Source organism: Camelus bactrianus, chromosome 25 (genome assembly GCF_048773025.1).
Source record: "Camelus bactrianus isolate YW-2024 breed Bactrian camel chromosome 25, ASM4877302v1, whole genome shotgun sequence".
In the NCBI taxonomy this organism is placed as follows: domain Eukaryota; kingdom Metazoa; phylum Chordata; class Mammalia; order Artiodactyla; family Camelidae; genus Camelus; species Camelus bactrianus.
In genome coordinates this window covers 17,760,935-17,780,466 of record NC_133563.1, presented here as the reverse complement: position 1 = coordinate 17,780,466, position 19,532 = coordinate 17,760,935, and the positions used below count along the sequence as shown (strand labels likewise).

The following is a 19,532-nucleotide window of genomic DNA, read 5'->3' as shown; positions in this document are numbered from 1 at the left end:
TTAAAAAGTAGGCAAACAACTTGAGTATTACATACTCTCGTCTGTTAAATTCTTTGTCTAACTACTTGTTCAAGTGTTTTTTCCCCCTGATTTCTTCACAACACACCATCTTCCTACCCACATCATCTTCATATTCCTTTCTCTTCTTCCTACTTCCCATTTTTCTTCCACCTCCATTACCCGCGGATTACCGTAAGAACACTATGGTTTCTACGTATTTTGTGCGTGATAATTCAGATCATTCTACCCTACCACCTAATTTGTCTCTCTTACAAACCTAGATTAAATTCAATTTTCTTGTAATCAAAAAGCATAATAAATGATTAATTTATATAAATTATTTCTAGTAATGACTAAATGCCATATCTGCTCTCATCCAAATAACAATAGGATGTTTCAGTGAAACAAAGCACAAGGAGAGGCTGCATTTTATGTAAACATGACCTTCAGGACTAGGTTAAATTACTAACAACCAAGAACTAGGGGAAGAAAAAAAATAATGTGCTTACTTTTTTTGCCTTGAACATTTGTACGTTTATTTTTAATAGGAATTGCATTTGCTGGATTTTAATCAAATTTATCTGATCCTGTGCAGCCTGCCTCTTGCTGATTTTAATTCTGTCCCTTTCATAGTTTCTCCTCTGTTTTCCAGTTCCCTGCTTTGGGTTCATTTCATTATTATTCCACATTTACATACTTCTTTTAGTAAAGACATGGATTAGACTTTCATTCTTATGCAGATGACAATGAGATGTATTTGAAGATTAGTCCTAATTGTTACTCCACTTCTGACATTTGATCAGTGTCTCATGAAGACATAGAGACTAGGATGTCCAATTAACTGTTTTTAAACTAAACTACTTATTGATAGTTCCAGACACTGATTTAAATAGGTTTTATCATTCACCTTCAGGTCGGTGTGTGTGTGTGTGTGTGCATGTGTGTGTTTCGTGACCAACAGTCAACAGTATCAGAATTCTAATTGATTCAGAGAACTGCTTCTATACCTGTTTATCTGAAGTTTAATAACAGGTCTTAGTTTAATAATTGAACATTTTTTCAGGTAGATGACATTATATACTATATTAAACACTTATTAAAACATAAAATAAGAACAAAATGAAATTCTGACATATTGAAAGTGTTATAACCATATTTCAAAGGGTTACTTAAATCTACACTTTTGGGTTTAGAATGTTATAAAGGAAACTCCAATGTAGAATTTCTCTTCATAATAAAAATAACTGTGTGTGAAACTTTCCAAACTATTAGAAGTTTCCTTCCCAGAAAAAATACAAGAGAAAGTGTGGTTGAACATTGTACTTAAAGACATGCCAAATATCATGCAGAAAGATAAAACTTCTCATACGAGACTCATAAATCTGTATCTTATTTAATGAAGATTATTTTCTTTGTGAAAATTCCACAATTTTCATTTATTTATGTCCACTAAGAGAATAGACACTCCAGTTCCATGGTCTTCTCATTTATCCTGTTTTCCTTTGTCCACATTGATAATAAATTTCTATCAAGCTTTAATCATTTTTTACAGTAAACCTTTTCTGATCTCAGTTGAAAATTAATTTCCAAAGTTTTCATTTTCTGAGCATTTTTTTCTTACTGGGTTACCAATTTCTTCCCAAAGAATATCTCACCTTGATTGATAAAATACTTTCCACAACTTTTGAAGTATTTATTTTCTGTTTGAGCTGATACAATCTTTGTACCTTCTATAACTTCTGTCTTAGATATTATTTAATTTCTTGAGCCATTTTATTTTCTCAAAGTAATTTTTTATCAGTATATTGTTGTATTTTCAAATCATATACATCTGCAAACATGGGATGCTTTTCTTTTACCTTAGAATGTCCCTAAAGCATTTCCATTAGAGTATCTCTAATAGTAATGATCACATATTAATTTTAAAAGATAACGTCTCATGAAGTGTTACATGGAAATGAACACCTTGTTATTGTGTAGATACTCACTCTTAATGTGAGTATAATGAGTTTTTTCTTTATAAGGTTTCTGCAGCAGCAATAGGAGAAAAAGTCCCAAAATACTGGTGGGTGTGGCTGGGAGGAGGTTGCTGACAAAACGTAGAAATAAAGCAATGTATTTTTCTATGTCATTTCCTATGAATAGTCTTTCTTGATCTGTTATCTACTGCCACAGTGTTTCCTGATCTGTTACACCCATAGATCTTGTGAATCGAACTTTATCTACTAGTTTAGTATTTCAGTTCTCTCCTAGACTGTAAACTCCATGAGGACAGACACCTTGACTATCCTCTTTACCTCCCCAATTCCAGTGTCCAGCACAGTATATCAAACAGAATATAGACTCATTTAATGCTTGTGGAATGTGAGAATTTCAAAATAAGTATTGTACAGCATTGAACTTTCACAAATGAATTAAAAATATATCTAAATTTAGTAGGTAGAATTTATCCAAAATATCACATTGGAATATTAAAGTTTATTTTTATTTTCAGTGAGCAATATGATGATTACATTCACTGAACAAAAGTTCTTAACTGTTAGATCATATTTGTTTCTAGATCTGGAAGATATTTGATCAGTAAATAATAAAAAAAATATTAATTGTGCTTTGTGGCATTAATCATATATTGCTATGATATCAGTTTATATTTTATCAATTTATATCAGTTTATAATATAAGCTTAATATGAGTTTATATTATTGATACAGAAAGTTTTATGTGATAGACTCTTTTTCTTCCCCCCAGTTAAAAAGCTCTTTTCTCCTAGGTCCCTTCAGGAATAAGTCTCCTTTTAAAAACTCCAAGGCTTTATGTTATTTCATCTTCCAGTGTATTTGCTACAATCAGAGTTATTCTGTGCAAAACTCAGCCTCCTCAGCTGAAATGCCAACTCATGGGCATGGGGGAACACTGGCTAGCTTCAAGTACTAGTTCTGCTCTGTGATCCTGAGTACGCCTTTGACCTCAATGACTATCTGTAAAATGGGTGAATGAGAACAGATGAACCCTAAGATCTCAGGACCCTTCATTTCTTTTTTTTGGTTAAAGTCTTTTTTTTTTAATTTTAGTACACACATACATGTGTGTTTGTGTGTGTGTGTGTATATATATATTTTTTTGTTTGTTTGAATGAAAGATTCTTTAAATTCTAAAGTTAAGTGCTATATTCTTACTGAAGTTTCCAAAACTATAGTAAGTCTGATTTTCTCAAACAACAAACATTGAGTGTTTCTTATTTATAACATATACTTTGCTTGCTTCACTACTTCACTATTTGGAATCTAAAATAAAGTTACATTTTAAAAATTATGATTCAATGACTGGACACACTATTACCACTCTATTTTTCCCCTCCTGGGTTTTACTTAGTCCCTGGAGACAACCTTTTGTCTTTTGGGGAGAAAATAATTAAAATCAGTCTAACAAACATCCCACTTTCTGCTTTAATCAAATGTCATAATAAAAACACAATCTATGAACCTTGTTGCAACGTGTAGATAGTAAGGATAGAGTTCAGTTACAGTGATGGTATTTGGGCAAAGACAGATCAGAAAGAGACTGTGAGTAGCAGTTGCCCTAGTCTACCTCTATGAGATTAGGATAATCCCTTTTGTGTCTGGGAAGTAGCTACATCATGTCTCTCCATGTTCAATTCCCATTGAATATTAGAAGTTGTTCATCACTAAGTACCAACACTTATCCAGTTTTAGTCATTTTATATTTTTTTCCTAGCAATATCTGTTGTTCTACCTCACACGGCCCTATCAGAAACCCTTAAACAAATAAGTCTTTTGTTGGTATATCTCTCATAGTCTAAGCCATTCTGACCTGGTGAAGTTCACAAAGTTTGGGCTGTTCATACTTATTCATTGTATATACATTTATTGTCACACCTTATCAGAACATTTAATTTTCTAAATTATAACTTAAAATTTCTAGGATCAGTAGATACTCTACTAAGTTAAAATTAATATCACCTGCTGTGTCTACCACCTCTTGTGTAGCATAAAAAATATAGTTTATTACATGGCCAATACCAAGTTACTTTCAGAGATAATATAACACTATGAGTCTTTTATCTTCATCCCTGGATAATGAGCAAAGAAGTCACTATGGATATTGAAAAATAGAAATGAAAATACTTCTGCTAGGATAAGATCACAGTGTTAACTCACAGGGAAAATAAAAGGGAAATATTACAAATACATCTGAATTCAGACTGATTTTTTTTCACTAAAAATTCCATCATTTTCCATATTTCATATATCATCAAACAATTTTAATAACAAAAGACTTGATTGAACAATAGCATAACCCCAGGCTCTACTAACTTCATTGTACATATTGGGAAAGGCCATTACAAGCACATAGATAGCTGCATAAAGCAACTGTAAAATAATTTTATGCCTATCAGAGAGTATGGGTGATATAGTCTAACTGTCTAAGTTTACAGGGGAAAGAATGAGATTCAAATGGTTTGGATTTGCTCAAGTGTGAGCACCAAGAAAGGTGAAGATGCAAGGATAGTTGCAGACAGATACATAAACTACAAAGCTATTTGAACTTCATCCTAATGACTCCTTTAAAGACGTAGGCTATCATATCCCTTACAACAAAGAATTGTCACTTGCTCAAAATCTTCCAACATACTAAGACACAGCCTTAGAGCAACAGACAATAAGACTTAAATGTTCACAGAGATTTTAGTGAATACTTGGTAGATGAGAATATTTACCAAAGGGTTGCAGGTTAAGTTGCCACTGTATCCAAAAAGTGGGCAAAAGGAAAATACAAACCAGAAAATAAATCAAATCTTCATTATGACTCTCCTTATTTTAATCATTTATTTATTCATTTATTTATTCATGGTCTGAATAGACCATTTATTAAGAACTACTTGAGCGGAAACCTATACAAAGTGAGAAAAAAAAAAAAAAGCAAGTACTAAGAACTTAAGTGCAAACATTCTCAGTGTGTTTAAGGAATTACATAAAAGTGAGTGGAAAGAGCTTTATGGAATTTTCAAATCCTGAGTGTATGTTGGAACAGGATCACAAAAGCCCATCAATGTTATGGAAAATTCATGAAGATTCCAGAAGGAGAAAGTGAAAGAGGTACTTCAGGGCCCAATAGACCCAGAGACCACTACGGACAGTACCCAGTTGGTATATTCCATGAAAAAAATAATATTTAACCTGTGAATTGTATCTTTCCTACTCAACCAGAAAATAAAATTTCTTGTCTTACTTGAGTAGTTGAAACATTATATCCAGCACAAATCTAAATGCCTGAGGTTACAGTTGAACCAAGGCATATTTTATACTTAACCTTTTTCATAGGCATTTTTCAAAGCATAGTTAACCATATGTGTTTGACCAGAGGAATAAATAGTACTATATTGATAGAGACTCATGGGGTGATTTTTTGGCTTCTGCTACTATACTTACATAATTTTCCTGAAACAGCATAATCCTCGTAACAGTATCTTACAATGTCTTCATGTATATTGGCTCATTTTACTTCTAAAACAAAACTGTAAAAGGATAAATTAGCCATTCTTCTCTACCTTTTTAAAAACATACTTGGCACATGAATAAAACATACAGATTATTGTAAAATAACTCTGTTAAAGGCACCAAGAGCTAAGATAATCATATATATATAGAATATAGAAAAATTAGCTATTTTTTGTCAATTCATTTTAAACTGCTGAAATCAGGATGTTAACGTCTTTATAATGATAAGCCTTCCCACGCAGAACATAACCTTTTCACTTATACAGTTTTTATTTCATTTCCTTCAGAAGTTTTCTTTGTGATTCTCTTTATAGAAGTCTTGTATCTTTCTTCCCAAATATATTTTTCAAAATTACATATTTATTTTGTTACTTGTGTGAATTGGATCTTTCCCTTTGAATTGCTGATTATTCTTGCTATAAAAATAAAGTTTAAATTTTCACATGCATATCTTCTTCAAAGCCAGGTTATGTGACTCTTAAATATAACATAGTATATATATTGTAGATAAATTATTAAATCTCTTGTGTTTAAGTAGGCAAATAGCATAGTATAAGTAAAAAAATTATACTTTTTTATTTCTTTAAATTTTGTAATTCTTTCCAAATTTTTCATAGTTTATTGCATTATCTAGATCCTCTAAGACAGTGTTGAATGCTGTCACAAATTGTGAGCATCCATGTTTCATGTTTTGTTCTTACCTTTAATGACACAAGTTTTCACATTTTATTGTATAATCTAATACTTCATTTAATTTCATACATTCATTGTTACATTTAGAAATTTTTCTCCTTTTTCTACTATTTCTATGTTTCTTAAAACTTAAATCAGGAATCACTGCTTATCAAACATTTTATGAGCATCTGTTGTAATCTCATTTATCTTTCTCTTTTGCATTATTAAAGCTCCATTGAAGAAGTAAATTTGTATCCAAATAATGTATGAGCGCAATATAATTCAGTAAGACTACTAATCTTTTTTAAACTTTACAAACTGACATATCTAAAGTTCATGGAAAAATAAGTGCTCAAGAATAACAAAGAAAATCATGAAATTGAGCAACAAAATTTGCAATATCTATATTAAAAGTGATTAAACAATATGGTGCTTGCAGAGGAACAATCATAGGTCAGTGAATCAATACAAAAGTACTGGCTCAGATCCATGTGTAAATTTCTGAGAGAAAGAGAGAGAGAGAAACATGATATAATTTAAATCGTATTTTTAAATTGGTGGGGAATAAAACAGAGTTTACTACAAATGCTGCTGGGGAAGATAGATTTCCACATATTGGAAAATATAATTATCTCCCCTACTTCACACCATATAAAAATAATTTCCAGATAAATGAAAATTTTAAATATAGCGATATTATTAAATTATAAAAGTATGAGAATTAAATATCAGGTGATATTTTCAATCTTTTCAACCTTTTCAAAACCTAGGTTTGAAGAAACCTTTCCTAACCAAGACATAAAGCACAGGTACCCTAAAGGAAAACACTGACAGATTTACAGAAAGTTTTTTAAAAGTTTTCAGGGAAAAATAATTTAAAGCAGAGTCAACAAATTAAAAAAAAAAGACTGGGGAAATATTTTCAACATGCATAACAATGGTTAATACTGATAGCATACAGGAAACAGCTATAAAACAGTGAGAAAATGACAACTGAAACTAGAAAAAATTATACATGAACAGAAAAATCAGAGCAAAAGAGAAGTAACAATAAAATCTTTTGGTAAGCCATACTAATGTAGAAAATTGGATATTAAAGCATCATTGACAACTTAACAGAATGAAAAAAGCACAAATAGTTGATATTATTTTGGTGAGAATGTGGGGACCTATTCTCCTTTATTCCATTTTTGAGCATATGCTGAACAAAACTGTGAAGAGTAATTTACACATATTTATCAAATTTTAAAATGCTCACATATTGTAGCTAAGTAAGCCTTCTAAGAATTCATTCTACAATAATAACACAAATAAAAAGCACAAATATAAAGCTATAGGTACCAAGATCTCTATTCATGGATTATGTTTTATAGCTGAAAAAATTAGAACAGTCTTTCAGTGGCATAAAACAGTCTTTCACTAGCATGTGCTGTTACAATAAGCAACCAGAAAATCTCAGTGGCTTAAGTCATTTTCCCATTTAGTTACATTATATGTTGGTTGCTGTGGGTCATCTGCTGCATTTCTGCTCACATGGTAGTTCTCCTCATTCCTAAACCCAGGATTAAGGAAATTCCCTAATTATCACGTGATGTTCTCATAGTTGAAGGCTGTCAGAAATATACAATACTTCCATCAGCTACTATTTCGACTGTTAAATCTGTTAAATAAGTCTACATATGCTGATATAGAACAGTATTCATGATACATGAAGGGGAAAAAAGTTTCAGAGGAATATGTTTAGAATTAGCTCAGTTTCTTAAAACATTCAAACACACAAATAAAACAAGAATTTTATGAAAATAACTATACCGACAAAAAGAAAATGTGTGCAAAAATACAACCTAACTCTTTCGTTTGGATGAAAGCAGTCAAGAAGACCAACATATTTATGGGTGATTATTATTTGTCATTTTATGAGTTTTTTTTTGTTTGTTTTTATATGAAAAGAAAATTGTTTTCAAAATAGACAGTCTGAAACATATTTCCAAGGATTCTTCATTAGCACACATTCTACAGTCCATTTAAGAGCTGTGTCAAAGTACTTGTACATTTGTTCCTTTAGTAAACACTTCTACATCATGAAAGCCAATGCACTAAGAGTTAATGAACAGAGATGATAAACAAGGTCTTGTCCATTAAGGACCATAAGTATTTGTACATTTTACAAAATAAAGCTTGCCAGAGAATTACCAAGTAGTAAATACCATTCAGAGAAGCAGTATGTTCAGTTAGAAAGCTGTGTCTACTTTAAATTCTTATTGCTATAAAGTTCTTGAATGTTTAAACTGCATTCTCTATCAGATCACTAGCACTTAAGCACTTTTATGGATATGCTGCTTAAATAATGTGCTGTGAGGACTACAATCTATTACAGAACCCTGAGTGATCACTTCCTATAGAAAGAAGTTGCACATCACTTTGACTTTGTTTAAATGAATAGATTTTCTGCAGGCAAATGTAATAAGGAATAACATTTTAGACTTGGAGGAAAATATGGAAAAAGTGGAAAAGTATAAAGAGTGTAGTATATTCCAGGCAGAGAAAGGATTTTGTTTTTTTTCTGGCACAGTTTGAGTGTATGAGTGTACAAAATAGCAGGAAATTGTATTGGAAATAAAATCTGTATCCCTACAGAATTATTTTATATTCTATTTTAGGCAGTTTGTAATTTATCCTGTAGGAAACAGATCAAGTTTTTATGCAATTAAGTGAAATAGTCAAATGTATACTTTAGAAAGATAAGTATAGTAGTATTAGGAGGACGAAACAGAGAGTGAAAATGGGTTATAGAAAAGGACTTAAGCAGCTATTTCTAGTCTAGGAAAAAAGATGAGGATGAAACACTGGATATTGGGAAGAAACGAGAAGAAAGTGGAATGTTTCAGAAGTGGAATACATAGATCTTGAGGAGTACTTATGTATGTATGGGATAGAGTTAGAGGAATTAGTTAAGTAAGATTTCATTAAGCACTTCTTTAAAATAGTTCATAGAATTTCCAGCAGACAAAGAAAAAGTTACTGTAGAAATCCAAAGAGATGGCAAAAATGGTGATGTAGATTTGAGAATTATCAACACAGAAATAACCATTATAGTCATAGAAGTGAATTGGATTAACTATTCAGAGACATCATTGAACAAAGAAAATAGGCTACTGAATAAATTTATGCTACTTCAAGGTCATATGGAAAAAAAAAAATAGAACCAGAACACAGGGTATGGAGTATAACTATTCAAAACTAATAGGCCAAGAATCAAGAGACTCAGGACTGTGCAAGGGAAGGCGGAGAATTTCAAACAAAGTTTATTTTTTTTATCAGTACTTTTCATTACTGCTGAGACATTAAGTCTCCAGGGGAAAAAAATGAAGAAATACTATTAGATTTAGCAATTAGGAGGTCATTTCTGGCATTGTGAAAGCAATTTCAGCACTGAAATGAGAGAACTCAGACTGAAATACTCTCAGAAGTGAATGGGGGGAGAAAAAATGTGGTAGTGAACATGAAAGACTTACAAGAAGTTACAGTGTAATGATCTCACTTACCTGTGGAATCTAAAACTCACAAACTCAGAAACAAAGAGTAGAGTGGTAATTGCCAAAAGCCAGTCTGAAGGTGTTTGATTAAAGGAAACTCATTTTCAGTTATAAGATGAATAACTTCTGGGGATATAATGTACACTATGGTGATTAGAATTAATAATACTGTATCACATACTTGAAAGCTGCTGAGAGAATAGATCTTAAACAGTCTCACCACACATGTACACGCACATGCACACAACTGGTAAATACATGAGATGATGGAAGTGTTAACTAACCTTATTGTAGTAATTATTTTGCAACATATGTGTATCATATGGCATTATACACCTTAAACTTTCACGGTGTTGTCAACTGTATCTCAGTTTGGAAAAAAAGAACCAATTGTTAAATATTCAGAAATTTTGTGAGGCCTTGGTAAAGCTTTGGTAGCTTAAAATCAGCCAAAGTATTTATACTATGAAAATTGGGGGGGGGAAAGAGTGCATGGGAGAGAAGACAATGGAGTAGTGAGCATAGAAGACTAACAGGAAGTTGAATAGTAAATGGAAAAAGAAAGATCTGTAATTAATGTTGAAGGAAGAAAATATGATTTATTAATTTATCCTTACTATAAAATAATAGTTTTATTGTTTAAAATACAGAAATCAGACACAAACAAGACAGAATTAAAAATAACCATTAAATCACCACAGAGTTGTCTGGAATATATTTTTGCTGAAATATAAGCTAAAGGGAAATAAAACTAGTAAAGAAAACTCTATTTAACATACTAGAGAGACACACGTTTAATGATAAAAACGTAAGACTTTGAGTTGGAAGACCTGGGCTCAAATCTTGATTATAATTGTTTAACAGCTCAGTAACCTTGGACAAGTCAAACAAACTTTAGTGATATCCATAAATTGATCTTTAAAGTGATTATATGTAAAGTCTTAAGGGCACATGAAAATCTACATTTAATTGAACTTGACTTAAAATACAATGGATTATTATTGGTGGATTAGAAAAGGATGACTTAGGCAGTATTTTCACGGAATGGGGCAAGGAAATGCATATCAAAGTAATGCCACCTGGAAACTTTTGTTGTGCTCAAGAAGGAAGTTAAGACACAGATACAGTGTGGTCACTAAATTTTTTGTTAACTATAGAAAAGAAGGGTTAGCAAACTGAGGAAATATCACAACACTTAACTTTTGTGGGAATTCATTAAAATTATTTCATTGTAGCTCTTTTTGTAGTCTGAATGGTCTAATTTACAATAATAAACTCAACAGAAAAGGTAGTTTTAATGTTGATGTCTCAGTTATGCTATTAAGAGTCCTAGTGTACTTAGTAAATAAAAAGGAAAACACTATTTAGATTGTTTAATCAATCCAAGGCTGTGTTTCTTTCTCTTTGTAGATTTTTTGTTAACACAATATTGAATAAATATAACCTCTCTCTAATAAACTAACCTATTTACAGTCAGAGGACAATTATCATGCCTCACTTTTTTTCATAACTAGTTTTTGATTAATGTTGAAATATGAGCTTCTGAACTTCAGGGTGTAAAAAACACTCTCATTTTGATAAGTGACATTAGAATGCCTTAATATATATTTTAAATGGTTATTATTGTGCAATTTTGACTTGAAAGTCTATTTGCAAGTTATTTTATGTCTATGATTTTGCATGTGGTATATGCTCATCTTTTAAAATGCAATTTCTCTTTTAGTGAAGACGTGTGGCTCTAATCTACAGGGACCAAGTGGAACCTTTACGTCTCCCAACTTTCCATTCCAGTATGACAGCAATGCCCAATGTGTCTGGGTCATCACAGCAGTGAATACAAATAAGGTAAGTGAAACCATTTCTGGTAGAAATGCATAATCATAAAGATAAAGGCAAAGAGGACAAGAAGGAAGTGCAGTAAAGAAAATTCATACCTAAAGTGTGATTTCCACAGTATTTCCTACTTATCCATTATATAAAACATAAACTTACATGAGAAATTTGGGGAAAAAATTAAAATAATGCAATTCTACTCCCAACTAACATATAAACAAGAAAATAAAATTATAAATGGATGTTTTCTGAGATACACTTTTGGAGGTTGTAAGTATATCTTTCTTTTTTTTGAAGAAGCCATGAATAATGGCTTTTCAGTTTATATCTTTCTGCTTGACACATCATTCAGATATATCATGTCTTTATACATAGCTGGCTTTCCTTTCAATGTTTCTCTATTGCCACAGATCACAGATACTCTTTATTATAAAAAGTTGTTTTTAATGTGTTCTGGACTAATAGAGGGTTCATATTATGGCTATTTCTGAAGGTTGGATTGTCTTTCTATTTGACTGAAAATGAGTAATACATCTAAGCATGTATGCACCATAGTGCTTCAAACAAAACTGAAATGCTGAATGAGTGAAAGAGCAGCTTATAAATTAGCTAGTTTTCTGTCCCTGCTCTCTAACCTGCTTCTCCTTGTAAGACTGTATAGTGAGGACCTAAATAGGAAGAATCAAAATTCCTCTCAGATTGTATGGTTCCTTTTCTTGGTTAGATTAAGGAAAGGTTAGTGGTAGAGCCCATAAAACTGGGTCACATTTGTAGTTCAAATACTGATTTTGAATTTACCAGCTAATAACTTTGATCAAGTTATTTAACCTCTCTGAAATTCAGTTTCTTTATCTATAAAATGTGAATAATAATAGCATGTTTCTCTCAGTGTTAAGAGAGGTAAATGAGGCAATGCATACAGAGTACTTAGTAGTAAGTACTTAGAAGAGATTAACTCATAGTTCTTAGATAACGCATATACTATTTTCCAAAATATTTTAGGTTTTATGTTCATAAAATACAATCACTGGTTTATTTATATATGTACTAAGATTTCTTAGGAACTTCTCTGATTCTTACCGAAAAAGGAGCCAAAGTATGTAAAATATAAAGTACTTTAATTTAGTTTTTTTGGTTTGTTTTTAGTACTCCACCCATTACTAACTATTGGGTGTCCCTGCCATTTTAACCTCATCATTGTAATTGTTTTTGATCTATATGCAAATCAGAGATGTGCTACATGATAATTAAGCATAAATATTAAGTGATCAATATAACTGGTGGCAATTGGCATACTTCATGCAGCCAAATAAAGTCTTTTGGGGGGTTGACATAGGAGAGGAAAGTGAAAAGCTGGACAAAGAAATGTTTAATTAAAAGTACTAAGATACACAGATTTATCAGTTAGGATTAGGTTTATCTGTCAGTGAAAGAAAACCTATAACAAGAGGGACCTAAACAAGATAGATATGTGGTTCAAGATATGTGGTGGCTCTGCTCTAGTAATTTCTCAGGGACATAGACTAACTCACTATCATATTCTAGGGAGTGGCCCTTGCCCCCAAGTTCCAATATTGTGTCTCAGGTCAGGTTTCAGCATGGTGTGTCACATATTCCAGGCAGCAGGTTGGGGAAAGTGATAAAGAAGGAGGGCAAAGGACAAATGCGAGCCATTTCTTATGAAAGATTCCTGAGTCATACTTAGCTATAAAAGAGATGGAAAATATAGTCTTTATTTAGAGTAGCTTCGTACCAGCTAAAAATTCTACTACTATGGAAGAATGGGTAATAGGATATTTGGAAAGGTATGATTTAGTCCAAATTTGATGAGTGGATAAGAATTATTCTTGTTTAAGAACTGCCTAGTTAGAAGATAAGTATTAGGAAAACAACAGTATTAATAATAATAATTAATCACAGATCATCACCAAGAAATTAACTTACATGGGCTTATGTTTCCTCAATAGTAAAATGAAAATAATAATGCTTCTCTCATAGGGCTCTTAGAAAGATTATATGAGATAACACATGCCATATACTTAGAACAGAGTCTGGAATATAGTACATGTTCAAAAAATGTTAATAATAACTATATTACTGCTGCCACTGCTGTAGCTAGTACTGCCACCATCACCACCACAACCACGTACCCAGTGTGTTGAGGCATAATGCCTTCACCAGAGTTTGATCTTAGCTTCCTACTGTGTAGATAACATATGCTCTCACACATTTCAGAACTTGGAATATTCTTGTAGAGACTCCTGGCTGATACTAGTCATCAGAATCTATCAAGTAGATGTTTCTAAGAAGTCAGAATAGGCTTCTACCAAGAGAGCTTGAAAAAGGAACTAGAGGGAGCTTTGAGCTTTTGCTTCCTGCCCCAGTGATATTTTACTGCAAAATAGAAGGTTATCTTATTGACAGCCTTGGAGTTTATAAGAACCATGGTCATCATTCTAGTACATTATGTTTTTTTTCCCCCTCAGCTGTCCAGTCCCTTAGCAATAGCTGTAGCTAGGTACTGAAGAGAGAGAAGGACTGCCATAATATACTTGTGTATCCAGCCCTTGCCATTCTTAGTATGATGGTTCTTTGAGCTTCTGGAATCTCTAAGCAGTGTGGAGGAAAGTCACTTGGATGATATGATTATCCTCATAAACCAGAGTCACATAGAATTCATATCATCGGTGTACAGTTCTGTCTAATACCTTTGTTCAGCATTACATATCTTCCTTGAATTTCTGCCCCCTCTTGACCTAACAGCATACCCAGTTACATTGTATGATACCAGAGAAAAGGAAAGAAGGGAGGGAGCAAAATCCTAAGATACCTGATATGGTAGTTATACTCTTTTATTCTGTTAGGACATCTTTCATATTCTCCTTATGAACTCTCAGTGTGTGATGATCTCTAGTGTCCAAAACAACCACATAAGTATTCATATATCTTGGGGTGACAAGCTGAAAATTAGTGTTATAAATCCTAAAATTTTCTGGGGAAATCCTACATTTTTTAATAGAAAACTGGGTCCACAATAGATTAAAAAATTAAAAAGACAAATTTCCGGCCTTTAGAAAGCTTCCAGCTAGTGTTAAATGGAAAATAAAAGGGTAAACACAGAAATTAGCAGTAACAACTTGAAGGAAACACTCTGGATGGAATAAAAGTGAGGCTGCTTAGAATTGTCAGGGAAGACTTTTGGAGCAAGTGCAATTTAAGCCAATGTTGAAAGATGACAAGGGACGTAATGCAAAAAAGAGAATAGGAAGAAGAAAAAGTGCTTGTAAAGGCCTATGAAGACCCTGATGTCTTCTAGAAACAAAGAAAGATGGCAGGAGTCCTGTAGCACAGTGGATAAGGAGGAGAATGCAAGAAATGGAGGCTGTAGATCTGAATAGAGCCCAGTTCATACAGGTCCCTATGGGATTCATCCGAAAATGTAATGCAAAGCATGATACCTAAGCAGTTGCTCTCTTTCTTCATTCATATCTTTTAAATGCCACCTTCTCTACTCCTTTATCACTGACCACTTCCATCACTATCTCCTTGCTTTATTTTTTATAGCTCCTTGTAACACTTATATTTGAAGACCTTATGTTATAAGACATTATATTATATGCTACTTTTCTATCTATCTTTTGTATATTACCCCAGTCAAGGGAGGAAAGTTTGTATTCTCAGCATTAGAATAGTGTCTGATAAAGAGGAGACTCTAAATACAAATTTATAGAAACAAAATTGAGACTTTTAGGTAGAGGACTTACATTATCTGATTTGTATTTCAATGTAACATCCAAAATTTTAAAAAGAGGCTTATTAATTGAAGTGCAGTTCACAAAAAAAGGAACAACAGTATAACTACCTCTCCTTACTCTTACCCCAGTCACTTGCCCCGAAGACTATTTACTCATGGACCAGGAACCTTTTCTTCCTGGATAGCTGTGGCAAGCAATGGGTTTAGTGGCAAATAATTTCTCTTACATCCTAACTTCTTGAGCTCCTACCTTAATTGCTTACTCAAGAAGATAATTTTGGAGGTAAACAAGGTCTTTCATAGATATTAACTGATAAAGACCCACTAATTAATAATACTTGAAGAAACTACATAAAAAATAAAATTAATGATTAAAGACCATGAACTGAGAAGCTAGTATCGTGCATCCTTCCTCTTTGGTATCGTAAGAAAAATAATGAGGATAAACTGAGGATGGCAAATAGAATCCACTGTATGGCTCATTATATATAAAAATGTATAGTATCTGATTCTCACTACCATGTTTTATGTTTAGTCATTTTAAACTAATCTCATTTTAAAAATAAAGCTTCAAGTCAAAGATTCTTTGTATAAAAATAGATATAGGTGAATAAACGGAGAGATAGATATCCTGGATCAGGCTGACTTCATTATTAATAAAGGACAAAACCAGCAAAATAGTACTTCTTATTAAATTCACTTTAATAAACCACATTCATATTTGTTTTATTTTTTTCAATATACACAACATAACATATACAGATTTGTAATGAATATCTTCCTAAAGCCAATAACAACATCTGCAAGCATTTTCTTCAAAATCTTTAAGTTCAAGTTGATAATTTATATGTATTATGACATTTAAATTATATCCTCCAGTGTCTATGCATGAATAAATGACACAAAGAATCAACAGTTTTGTACTGTTGTGTTACAGATTCAATATTTGATGCATTTTTCATTTTATGTAGATTTTTTCCCTTCAGTAAAACATTGGTAGTGCCATATATAATCTGTCATTGTTACATAGCAGTAGTCCCCTAAAGGGGAAGACCAGTGCACAGATATAAAAGACATAGAAAAATAAAACAAAGCTGAAAGCTTTTATCAATTCCATCAATATCTTACTGTGTCTCCAGGCACCTCTCCTCCCCTGTCTCTAAAATATGAGCCTTTGTACAACTTGAAACTGTTAACCTCATGCTGGCAGCAAAGTGGATGAACCTAGAGAATTCCCTAGGCTGGCACTTCTCATTTTTGAATGGTCTAGTCCAGAGTCTTGGAATATTATCTTCTGTAATAAAATATATAAGTATAATATTACAGTGTGTAATCCTTCTAGGATAGGAGTGATTAATGTCTTCCTCTAAAATGAGATTACTTTCGAATAAATAAATGTTGAATTTGCGAATGTCGTATTTAAGCCTTTTACATCTTACAACATTTGTTTCAAAAATTTCATGTAAATTTACCTTTACATATTTTTTCACAAAAATAGGAAAATTAAGATGATTAGTAATTAAAGAGTTATTGAACGCTAATTTTCCATATACCCATGTAACACATATCACACACAATAAATATCACAAACCAGTCAAAATTTAGGATTATTCTAAAATATAATGATTTTTTTAAACAAATGTGCTGCATATTCTGCTTTGTCTGAGTTAGACTATACCAAATACAATCAATACAATTTGATAAAATAGTCCTGTGAGGCATAGATTTTTGAATGGGCTTTTGACTAGTGCTTTTATATGTATGAAAAGAGAAAAAGGGGAAAATGACTACAATCGTTTTTATTTGGGGTAAAGAAATCTAGATTGAGTCCACTTTTCTCTACCCCTACTTTCAAGTTTAGGCCCTTGTTCTCTCTGACTCTGCCCCACTTCACTTCAAATCCAGATTGTTCCTGCTACGAAAGTGAGCATATGAAAAGTAAATAAAAAACCCTGTCAACACTCTACTTAAAACTCATTATTTGCTGATAAAAGAGGACAAAAGGGATTTACAGAGCCTTATGTGGATTAGGGTGCTAGAAATGAGAGTGACCTCAGAGTCTGGGGTTCTTTTGGTTACTACTGATAAACAGGCACAGTAAGAGTAGTCCTAGTGAATTTAAGGTAGTGTTGGCAAGGCTATGAGTGTTTGTGGATTTCTGGGTGGAGTGGATTTCTGAGGTCAACATGAACCTGTTCTGTTTTTGTCAATGAGGTGTATTTTCATTCTACCGTCTTGTGGTAACTCCTTTGAGAATACAAAATGAACAATTTAGATTTTTTTCTTGTCCTTAATGGATGGAAATATAGACAACATTTTATAAGTATCACTTTGAGGTGTAATTTAACATATTATATTTGTCCTTTTTCGAATGGACAGCAAATTGTGGCAAGAAAAGCTTTGGAATATTTAGCTAAAAAAAAACAAACAAAAAAACCTCATTATTTGCTGCTCCTCATTTACAAGATAAAGTTCGAAGCCCTTAAAATGATGTAGCTCCTACCTCTTGTCTGTAGCCTTCCTTTTCATCACTTCCTGTTTCACAGTTTGTATTAAAGAAACAAAAATAGTATTTCTTTTCACTACTTCCGTTTTTCATGTTCTCTTATACAGTGTTCTTCCCCACTTCCCATCTTTACCTTCCTTTGCACTACCTGGAATTCTCTCCTTGAGTAAATCTTTCCATTTTGCTCTTTAATTGGATTGGGCAACTCTCTGCCCCCAGGTAACTCTATGTGTCCATATATCAAAGCACTTAACACAGGGTATTGTATTTATCTTGTTTTTGTCTTATCTCCAAATTGGACTGTGATCGCCAAGATCTGGAAAGTATATGAAAATGTAAGTGCTTTAATTAGATGTCAAATCGATTGCATAATATGGCATTGCATACCTTCAGCTTTATATGCAAAGCTTACATTTTATGCATTTTGTATTTATGCATATATTATGCATTCTGAGTTTTCTTACCTAGTGGAGATATACTTGTTAATAAGAGAGTGAATTATAGTGACTCTGTAATGAACATATTAGAGAAAAACTGCTTCCAGAAAAGATAAATTTCTAGCAGCAGAGAGTTTGGGGAAGAAACTCTACTCTTTAAATCACAGTAGAATTGCTAGAAAAAGAACTCGAGATCCATTGTGAACAGATGTGAACATCAATTTTATTGTGATTAACTTCTCATAGCTAATAGTAACTGCCATTTATTGAAGGCCTACTGTATATCAAGCATAGTATGTTCTCTTTTACAAACTTTGTTTAATGAATACCGACTTCAACCTTAGGCATTGGAAATTATAAACACACTTTTATAAGTTACGAGATTTCCTTAAAATAATATAATATTTTTGTGACAGAGATAGGACTTAAATCCTAGCTTTGCCTATGCCCTTATCTACATTATCCTGTCTCACTAATGTAAATAGCTTGGTATTAACATTAAAGCATCAATAATTTGTTTAGTTAAATATCATCAAAGTTCATTTGATTGTGGTCCTAATCATGTTGGTACAAAGTGTCCAATACAGGGACCAGAAACTAGAGAAATACTGAGAAATTTCGTCAGCTTTCAGATTTATTTTGATGCAAAAGGAGTACAGATTTTACCATGGAAGATAAAATACCTTATATCAATCCATGTTTTCTATGTGTTTTCCCCAAGGAATTGATTTAATATATGTTAGTTGTCAGATTTCAGAAATTAGCTTCACTTGCTATCACTATTTAAGACATGAAGCATATGTGCAACATCAAAGGACTTACTTAGAAATTGTGATTTTTGTTATTTTTTATTTTAATTGTTATTTTTTAATTGAAGTATAACCAGTTAACAATGTTATATCAATTTCTGGTGTACAGCATAATGTTTCAGTCATACATATATGTACATATATTTTTTCTTATTCTTTTTCATCATGGGTTAGTAAAAGATATTAAATATAGTTCCTGTGCCATACAGTAGAAACCTATCTATTTTATATATACTAATTAGTATCTGCAAATCTCAAACTTCTAATTTATCCCTTTCTGCCCTTTTTTCTCCCTGGTAACCATAAGTTTATTTTCTATATCTGTGAGTCAGTTTATGTTTAGTAAATAAGTTCATCTGTGGTTTTGTTTTTGTTTTCATTTTTGTTTTTGTTTTTGTTTTTTAATTTCCACATATAAGTGATATCATGTGGTATTTTTCTTTGTATTTCTGGCTTATTTCAT

At 32.2% G+C, this 19,532-nt stretch overlaps 1 protein-coding gene across 3 annotated transcripts in view; it reads left to right on the top strand.

Annotated features, from left to right (window-relative positions):
- The window catches only part of CSMD3 (CUB and Sushi multiple domains 3), a 1,011,591-nt gene that overhangs the window by 523,816 nt on the left and 468,243 nt on the right, over positions 1-19,532 (top strand). For all 3 annotated transcript variants that reach the window (XM_074352931.1, XM_074352929.1, XM_074352930.1), the window contains one exon: positions 11,454-11,575. In XM_074352931.1, the coding sequence (XP_074209032.1) occupies positions 11,454-11,575 (122 nt within the window). The remainder of the gene's footprint in view (positions 1-11,453; positions 11,576-19,532) is intronic.